General features: G+C 49.7%; 1 protein-coding gene across 1 annotated transcript; it reads left to right on the top strand.

The window, feature by feature from the left end:
- Positions 1–1124: 1124 nt before the first annotated feature.
- Positions 1125–9283, top strand: C6H10orf99 (chromosome 6 C10orf99 homolog). The gene is made up of 3 exons (XM_011219936.3): positions 1125–1290; positions 2895–2984; positions 8911–9283. The coding sequence occupies exons 1-3, from the start codon at positions 1221–1223 to the stop codon at positions 8994–8996; spliced, it is 246 nt and encodes an 81-aa protein (XP_011218238.1). The 5' UTR covers positions 1125–1220; the 3' UTR covers positions 8997–9283.
- The last annotated feature ends 820 nt before the right edge of the window (positions 9284–10103 follow it).

The following is a 10103-nucleotide window of genomic DNA, read 5'->3' on the forward strand; positions in this document are numbered from 1 at the left end:
TTTGTGTGGATTGCTTTTAAAGTTTTTGTAAATGCATATAAGCTGACTTTCAAAAAACATCCCCAACTACTGATTTGCTCACCAAGCTATCGAAGCATGTGGTTTAAATTGTGTCTCTAATCTCTAGCCAGAGAGGAGGGCCAGTGAAGCGCCCCATTGGCCAGTCTCGGGCAGCAGGGAACGTCTGCATTGGCTGCCAGAAAGCAGCAGGATCCCGGGGAGTGGAACCAGATACTGGCATCTTCCCGTGTGCGCTTGGAAGCGGGTTGGTTAGCTCATTAGGGCAAAGGACAGATGGACATGATGTCACAAGGGCAAACACACATTCTGTGTATTTGCACGGCTGCCTCCAGCAACAGAAGCTCCGAGGCCAGGCACAGTGCCTTCTGTGTCCCTGGGGTCTAGTGCATGGCCTAGCCCAGAGTACGTCCAGTGAATAGGTGACAATGGCGGACTCTTCCCTATGCCCGCCATTGTAAGACGTTTTCTTCCTCCACACATTTGCTCAGGCTGATGCTATACCTGAAGCGCCTTCTCATTTCATCCTAAACATCTGTCTGGGTCCAGCTGCGCCCACCTCCCTAACAGCTCTATCAGTGTCCACTTGTCACACATGGCCCCTCACACATGCATCCTCATTCAGGCTTGTGTCCATCTCACAGACGGGAAGCAGACTCAGAGGCATTTAATGGCAAGCTCAAGGTCACACTGCTGTTAGATGACAAAGCAAGAACTTGAACCCAGGTCATCTGATTCCAGGCTCTCTGCTCCCTACATTTCACAGATGGCTTGAGACTCTTCCCTGAGGCTTTGCAAAGGGTTTTATGGCCCTCCCTGCCACATCTTAGGAATGAGCAGGAAGATCTGTGTTTGATGGAATTATTACTGACACTAAAAGTTAACGTTCAACACCGGGAAGTGGCCCTTCCCTGGTGGGAGTTTCCTACTCTGACCACTGAGGCCAGTGCTGGGAGATCCCAGGGCTGGGCATTTATAGCTCTGTGTGTTACAGATCACTAAATACTCTAACCTTCTTGAAAAGCTGGTTTTTTCCTCCTGGGAGCGGCTGACTCTACCCTTTATGAGAATTGCAAGGCTGCTGGTGCCCTGCCCATCAGGAAACACCTTCCTGTATCACCCTATAAACGTCTGAGGTGGCCCCAGGAGGACCTTCGCGGCACAGCTGTCTCCCCAGGACGTGCGGTTCCAGCCACCCCACCATGAGGCTTCTAGTCATCTCCAGCCTTCTCTGCATCTTGCTCCTCTGCCTCTCCGTCTTCTCTGTGGAAGGTAGGGCCGTCTCCCGGGGTGTGGCTCCTGAGCAGAATGCAGGGCCTGGGAAGGTTGGAACTAGGAAATGTCCGAGGACAGGCCCCCCCAGGAGGCAGTCCCGGGCCTGGGAAGACAGGCTGTCACTCCTAAATCTGTAGCACCTCTATCCACAGTGGCAGCACCCCCCCCCAATCTACATACACAGACCCAGATTCCCCAAAGACACACACAACCTATGTAGAAAGTGATGTGAGGACCGTGGAAGCACACAGCCTCCTTGCAAGATTGATTCCTGCACCTGAATCCTACCGAGCTAGGAATGTTGAAGGCACTCTCGGGTACGTGTGTCGTGCTTGCAGGACAGCAACTTTGCGTTGAGTGACTGAATGAATGAATGAAGTAGTGGACTGAGTCTGAACTTCCTCAGATCTCGTGCACAGCAAGCACGTGCAGCAGACCCAGCAGACCGGATCAGCGTGTGTGTGTGCTGGGCGGGGGGAGATGTTCCTTGCACCTCCGTGGGTATGAATATTTAGCTCTCCTGCCCTTATTGTTTCAAGTACCTATTTTGAGCTTTTTCTCTTGCCTACCCGTCTAGGCATTGCCTATCTTATTATTATTATTATTTTTTTAGCCATTACGGTGATTTTAACATTTATTGGAGTTGGGGATGTAGACATATAGATGGGGCGAAAAACACCCATACCTTCATGACTCAAGAATAACCATGTTCAACATTTTATTTCCTTTTAATATCGGGGCGAGCATTTTATAAAATTAATATATCTCTATATGTTCCATGTTGTATCCCTTTATCACTGTATTATTATAATCACCAAAAATACTTATGACTGAAATTATTCTGGAAGCATTTACACCAAAATGCCAATAGCAATCATCTCTGAGCATTAGGATTATAGGAAGCATTTGTTTTCTAAAGTTTCTTCCATGAACGTTGCTGCATATGTAATATGGAAAACAGGGATTAGAGTTCCTCATCAACACAGTCCAAAGCAGTGCAATCTATCAGGCCTCTAATTTGGGGGAATGGGAGAGGTTGCCACCGTTACCTTAATGACAATTCATTGAAGATCAATACCTTTCCCCATGAAGTTTCCAATCCATTTAGAAGCCTCTGGCACAAGCTCCAACGTGTGTTATTTAAGTAATATTTTGGGGTGTAACTTGCCATCAAGTGAATGTGCTATGATGAATTTCACGCTGAGACATTTAAATCGTTCACAATGTTGCACTATTTTAAGCATGTGGTAAAAAAGCATATGTGTATATAAAACACTTCTAGATTGCCAAAGGGAGAATACTAGGTCAATGAGCATGACACTTTGAGTGATGGTGCTGTTTTCTGGACAGGAATGTGAGGAAGACAGTATCTGCCCACACTGACTTTGTTATTTCTGAAAAAAATAAAATCACTTCCAGGCCCACTCTTTCCCCTCCAGCCCTTCCATAGCCTGACCCATCCCGAGTATCCTTGAATAAATACTCCTGACCCCAGCACTTGGAAGTGGAGGCTCATTCAAGTCATTCCTTCACAGATCTAACCCCGTGGTGTCCCCAGGCATGCTAAGGAAGGGTCTCTGCCCCTCTGTGTTCACCCTCAGGGAGAAAAAATTCTAGTCATCTTATCAAGCCCTCAAAACGCAGGCTCTGCTGTTCCCGAGTTCCCAGCCCTGCCCTGATGACCCAGAAAGGTAAGCACTGCACCCTGTCCGGATGGTAAGAAGAGGTTCTGGGGAGACCGTGGGACAGGCAGTATATATGGATCAGCCCCCAGCTGTGCCTGGCACAGAGAGGCCACAGCAGATGTGATCTTGGCCTCATGGAACTTCAGGTCTAATGGGGGGAACCAACCCCTCCCCCCCAAAAAAAAGTCAAACAAGTAATCATTTTGAAACAAATACCTTCTGTTAAAAGAAAGAACAGAATGCAATTTGAAAATGGCACCGAGGACACACCCTACCCTGGGTGGGAGGCATCAGAGGAGGCCACATTTGAGACCTGAGGAAAGGCAAGGAGCTGGAAGGAGGAATGTGGAGAGGAGGTTTTGGGCAGGGGAAGCAGCAGGCATGAGGGCCTGAGATGGGCAAGAGGGGGCCATGGAAGACAGAGAGGCTGGTGAGTCATCGGGAGGTATTCAAGGAAGCTACTATCCAAGGCAGGGCTGGACGCATGAGTTGGCATGTAAGGAAAGGTGACCAGGAGGAGGGTGGGACTCACAGGTTCAGAAAGTCCCAGGAGGCAGGCTGGAGGTGCAGAGCTGGGCTCCATGCCAGGGTGAGGCCTGGAGGAACAAGACTGCCCTCTCCCACAAGCCCTTGGGGGGCACTGGATGCTGAGGGAAACAGGCTTAATGGGGGCTGCAGGCCCCCAATTCCCAGCACTGGCCTAGGCTGGGGGCTGCTGGTGCATTGGAGTTGCCTGGTCCCTGTGTAAAGTTAGCACCACTAGACTTCCTCTGGCCTTTGGTAGGAGGGCCCCATGGCCTGGGGCAGGCAGAGCCCCCCATGGGAAAGCAGCAGAGCCCTGAACCAACAGGCCTGACACTAATCCAGGGCTCCTGCCCCCTACTCTCTGCAGCCTAAGGCCCCTCCCAGGGGTCTGAGAAGGCCCCAGCTGTGCTGGCTCCTCTGGGGCCGTGGCCCAGGGAGCCCATGACCGCAGTCAGAGCCTCCAACCCGCCCCCCAGCCAGCTCCCGAGAGTCTCGCGCCAGGGAGCTTGGGTGTGAAGGAGAGGGCGGGAGGGAGACAGCATAGCTTAGCCTCCGGCCACTTTGGAGAAGCTGACAACCCCTTCTTCCAAACTGGCATCACATCCAGCTGGGGCGGGATAAAAATAACCAGTTCTCACACACTGGACCCAGTTGTGAAGCACCCGCCCAGGAGAGGTGAAAGTAAGTCACTGACTGTCTGACTGCAGCTCTGCTCCCCAGCCCGGTGGAGGAAGAGGAGTGTTTCCATGAAATAAATAAGGCAAAGCCCTAAGGAAGAGAGAGGTTGAGTCCCGCTGCTGAGTGAGTTCATCCCCAAACCCCTCCCCAGGATGGACTCACTCACAGGCAGTAAAAAGAAGTTAAAGATGTGCACAGACATGCATGCGTGTGTGTGTGTGTGTGCGCGCGCGCACACACACACACACACACACACAGAGTTCCTAGGAAAAACAGCCGGGTTAACTCCTTATGCACAGTACAAGGACAGCTGTTTTATTAGTCACTCAACACTTTAGAATAATCTAGGTGTGTGACTTCCATGTTGATTCTGGATTTCCTTTAGCATATATATATATATATNTCCATGTTGATTCTGGATTTCCTTTAGCATATATATATATATATATATTTTTTAATTCCATTGCAGAAACTTGCAAACAACTTCAAACAAAAAGAGCAGAACAAACCTTTTTATTGGGTCCTTACTATATAATCTCATTTAAATCCTTGGAACCACCCCAGTGAAGTACTGGCACCATTTTACAGATTGGGAAACTGAGGCTCAGAAAGCATCTGAGGCAGGGCCAGGAGCCCGGCTCTGCCCACCTCTCTCCACTGCAACAAACTGCCTCTCCCACAGAGAGCGGGTTCCCTGTGGCGCTCGTGGAGACATGAGCATGCCCAAGCCCCCAGCTTTCCCCAAAGCAGGGCACCATCTGGGGTGGAATCCAGGTCCGCCACCTGCTAGCTGTGTGCTCTCGAGCAGGTCACCGGCTCTGCAAAGCCTCAGTCTCCTCACCTGTGAAAGGGCATGAGCATAGAATCAACTTGCCAGGCTCTGGTAAGGAGTCATTGAGGTCGTGACTAGAAAGCCGGGTGTTAGCCTGGCACCGAGTACCCTGTAAACACACCCTGCAGCTGCTGCGGAGGGAGTCGGAGCCCTGCCAGGGCACCTGAAGCAGGAGGCCAGCCATTTGCATACTGAAAACCAAAGCCTAAGCCCAGGCTCGGTGGTTCCATCCGCCATGTTCCCGGCCTGACCCCGGGGCCTTACTCAAGGCCGCGTGATCAACAGCAGAGGGGCTGGGGGTGCCAAGCTCGGGAATTCGGCCTCTGTACTCCGGTTCCCTGACATATGAGAGTGTCTGTACACCCGTCTGTCCAAAGAGAAAATAACCGAGTGTGCCTAGAGGATGTCCCCGAGCTGACGCCACCGGCTACAACACACATACACCAGTGTGAGGATTCTTTCATCTCCAGTGTCTCTCCAAGAGCCTTGCTTCGTATGCAAGTGCGGTGCCTGGCCCGTGGGCATGACAGAAAGTGGCAGGCACAGGACGCTNGAATAACCGAGTGTGCCTAGAGGATGTCCCCGAGCTGACGCCACCAGCTGCAACACACATACACCAGTGTAAGGATTCTTTCATCTCCAGTGTCTCTCCAGAGCCTTGCTTCGTATGCAAGTGCGGTGCCTGGCCCGTGGGCATGACAGAAAGTGGCAGGCACAGGACGCTGGGTCAGTTCCACAAAACCAACACCCCAAATCAATGGGCTGAATGAATGACCAATTTGCTACGTTTACCCCCATTTACCAGTTTGTTAAAAAAAAAAAAAAAAGCTTTTTCCAAAGTGTTTGAAAAGTGTCTATCAATCTGTATAGCAGCATGTCATAGCAGCATTTTTTTTTTTAATGGAGTGTTCAGTTCGTGAACTCTGTTAGTGCTTGAGGGCATCAGGGTGAGGCAGGGGGCGGAATGACAGCTGTTTAGGCCCCAGCTGGGGCCTCTGTCAGGTCACCTTCCGTCCAGGTATCCTGAGGTTGTTGGTGAGGAAGCTCTGGGGGAAGGCTGGGGAGGTCTTTGTGGAAGACCTGCCCCTCCCACAGACTGCCTGGGACCCAGAGCTCCATGCCACCCTCCCTGTTTTGAATTACTTGACCCACGTGGGAGACAGGGAGATTCCTCCCGTACCATGGGGTTGTCCTTGACTTTGGGAAGGGGCCCCAACTGCAGAGACAAAGATTACCCACTGAGGACCACCAGTGTGATGACTTGAAGGTTTTGGTGACTTTGGGTGACACCTGGATGGACATAGGGCCAGTACCATGGACCCTCGAAGGGAGGAGGTAAAGAGGGTGCCCCACCCATATTGTCCAGTGGGCCAATCAGCCAGAGGCTCTCCTATCAGTAGCCTGGTTCCTTGGGATTATATTCATTAGACATAACTGAAAAACAAAACACTCCCGGGGCTCCTGGGTGGCTCAGTGGGTTAAGCGTCTGCCTTCGGCTCAGGTCATGATCTCAAGGTCTTGGGATGGACCCCTGCGTCCGGGCTCCCTGCTCAGTGGGGAGCCTGCTTCTCCCTCTCCCTCTTCCCCCACCCCCTCTCATGCTCTCTCTCTCAAATAAATAAAATCTTAAAAAAACAAAGCAAAAGAAAACTACTCCCAACTTCAGTGGCCCAAAGCAACATGTATTTCTTATTTTCCATGAATCTACAGGTCAGCTGAGTAGTTCTTCAACTATGAGCTGGGCTCATTTATTCTTCCACAGGTCGGATATACCATTCTGCGGATCTTGGCTGGGCTTTCTCACATGTTTGGGGGTCAGTGGTCTGCAAGTCTGGGATGGTCTCAGTCGGGCACCTGGACCCTCTTCCACATGGTCTCTCGTCCTCCAGCAGCCCAAACTTGTTCACAGAAGCTGCAGGGTTCCACCTATGTGAGTGAGGGCACCCAAGGCCCCTTGAGGCCTCAGAACTGGCCCACTTTTATCCCTGCTGCATTCACCTGGCCGAAGCAAGTCACCAGGGCAGCCTAGATTGAAGGAGCAGAGAAATAGATCCCATATCTTGGTGGGAAAAGCTACAAAGTCACATTGCAAAAACAGGGTGGAGAATTGCAGCTGTATTTGCAATAAGTCAACCACCGTATTTATTGTAGGAGCCAGAGAAGTGAGTCTTAGGGATCTGAGGGGGGCAGACAGCGGGTGGAAGCAGCATTCAGGAAATCATGGTCCTTCATCAGACGCGCTGACAAAAAATGCTCGCAACACGATATTAATAGAAAAGGGTACTTTACACTGTATATTACTGTGACAATCACATTTGGAAGATGAAAGCACTTTCAAATAGGAAGAAAAAATACAAAGAAAACCGTACTAATACTAGCACTGATTCATGATTAAGATATGAGGCCATGAATAAATTATGATAATTGAATTTATTTATAACAGGTGGTTATACAGCAATTATTGTATAGCACTTACATCTGCTAACTCACAATAATCTGAAGAGTTAGATGCTATTACCGTCCCGATTTTTACAGATGAAGAGCCAAAGCACAGAGAGGTTAAGTCACTGGTGGAAGGTCATCCAGCTAGTAAGTAAGTGGTAGAGCTGGGGCTTTAAATCCAAACACTTTGGTTCCAGATTCTATGTTCTCAACTCTCGCACCACCTTGCAGGTAGTAATAATCTGGAAACAAGGAGAAAAAAAGAATAATCTCATCACAGTAATTTAGTAATTCTTCTCATTCGTGTTTCTTTTGTGTTTTTTTTTTGTGCAACCATGTTTTATTTTTATTGTATCTCATTTTTTTCACGTTAAAATTAACATTACACCATGGGCATTTTTCTTCCTGTTGCTACCTAGTCTTCATAATCGCAGGGTTTTATCGCTGCTAACCATTTTCCATCGTAAGATACCATTTCTATCTCTCCACCATAGAACGTTCAGCTTGTTTTCAGAAATTTGTTTCTGGTGTTCAAAACCAAACTATAAAGAACAGTCCGATGCATGCAGAGATTTTTCTTGTGCATTATTCCTCCCACAAGTGGGACTGGTCTGTCAAGATGCAAACATGGCTTCGAGATACACATTGTCTGCAACATGCTCTCTGGGAGGAGACAGCCCAAGGGGTCCGAGGGCCTGCGAGTACATGTGGGCGGACCCTCCTACCATGGCCATCAGAAACAGGCCTTCCAGACCCCTCAACTTCAGTAGACTGTGCTCTTTTTTTTTTTTTTAATTTTATCGGTTTATTTGTCAGAGAGAGAGAGAGCACGTGCATGAGAGAACAAGCAGGGGGACAGCAGGCTCCCCGCTGATGTGGGAGTCGATCTCACCACCCTGGGATCATGACCTGAGCCTAAGGCAGACAACTAACAGAGCGAGCCACCCAGGCGCCCCTAGTGGACTGTGCTCTTGACAGAGCCAGTTTAGCCCATAAACCACCTTCTCACCATCTTCTGCGGGAAATTAGATTTCTCCCTGATGGGACTAAAATAAACTGAGCTGGTCAGGTTCGCCGTGAAGGGTTCCTTCTGGGCCTCCAGGAAGAAGATAAGCTTCTCGCCTTAATTTTTTTTTTAAGATTTTATTTATTTATTTGACAGAGATAGAGACAGCCAGCGAGAGAGGGAACACAAGCAGAGGAAGTGGGAGAGGAAGAAGCAGGCTCTCAGCAGAGGAGCCTGATGTGGGGCTCGATCCCACAACACCGGGATCACGCCCTGAGCCGAAGGCAGACGCCCAACCACTGTGCCACCCAGGCGCCCCTCGCCTTGATTTTTAAAAGCTCTTTGTGCTTAGAAATGAACCTTAATTTTGTTCTCTCCTTTCTCCATCCCCACTCTGCCTGCCTCTCTGGCTCTTGCCTTGTCTTGTCTGCACTGTCACTCCTTCCCAGGGCGCCTTGTGAGGATCTGCAGACCGTGTAAGTTCAAGCCAGAGTCCCGCATTTGGGTGGTACCTGGGGCTCTCCCGCAAGTGTAATGTTCCCCAGACAAGATGGCACACAGCTAAGACCCTCAGGCCCAGTGCTCGAGGCACCCAGAAGTCTCAGGTTCTCCCAGGACACTCCTCTTGAAGCTGGGGCCGATGGCAAAGATGTCAAGAGCTTTGGCCCATGGAAGCTTCTACCCGTGAGCCACGAGCCTCTTCTCTTAAAGACACAACATTTCTTCCTGCCACGTTGGACAGTGCTCATGCTGCCTTTTGGAAAAGCCTGAACCAGAATTTTCTGAAAACCACAACATAAATACAAAGGTCAAAAACCTGGAGTGCTTATCTTGCTGTGTGGCCTTGAACGAGTAAGTTAGCTTCTCTGGGTTCATGTTGGCTTCAGAGATGTAAAGTTCAGAGAGAAAAAACCCTTCAAGGAAGACCCTTCAGGCACTGGCATCAATCGGTTTCACTACCCTTTTCAACCCTCATGACAGTGAACTGGGAGGTTGGAGGGCTTCACCTTGGGCAGAAAGGGCCCTAAGAAAGTTTCGGAATTTCAGATGCCAGTCCCAATTAGGCTACCAACTTTCAGAGTTATTCAGGCTCCGCCCACTTGGTCTCAGTCCCCACGGGCCCCTACAGTGCTGACAGTCAAGATGCCACTGTGACTTGTGTCAGCTACAGATCCAGACACTTCTAAGCCAGCTAGGGTGGAGGGTAACAGGCNAACTGTGCTCTTTTTTTTTTTTTAATTTTATCGGTTTATTTGTCAGAGAGAGAGAGCACGTGCATGAGAGAACAAGCAGGGGGACAGCAGGCTCCCCGCTGATTTGGGAGTAGATCCTACCACCCTGGGATCATGACCTGAGCCGAAGGCAGACAACTAACAGAGCGAGCCACCCAGGCGCCCCTAGTGGACTGTGCTCTTGACAGAGCCAGTTTAGCCCATAAACCACCTTCTCACCATCTTCTGCGGGAAATTAGATTTCTCCCTGATGGGACTAAAATAAACTGAGCCGGTCAGGTTCGCCGTGAAGGGTTCCTTCTGGGCCTCCAGGAAGAAGATAAGCTTCTCACCTTGATTTTTTTTTTTAAGATTTTATTTATTTATTTGACAGAGATAGAGACAGCCAGCGAGAGAGGGAACACAAGCAG

Source organism: Ailuropoda melanoleuca, chromosome 6 (assembly GCF_002007445.2).
Source record: "Ailuropoda melanoleuca isolate Jingjing chromosome 6, ASM200744v2, whole genome shotgun sequence".
Lineage (NCBI taxonomy): Eukaryota > Metazoa > Chordata > Mammalia > Carnivora > Ursidae > Ailuropoda > Ailuropoda melanoleuca.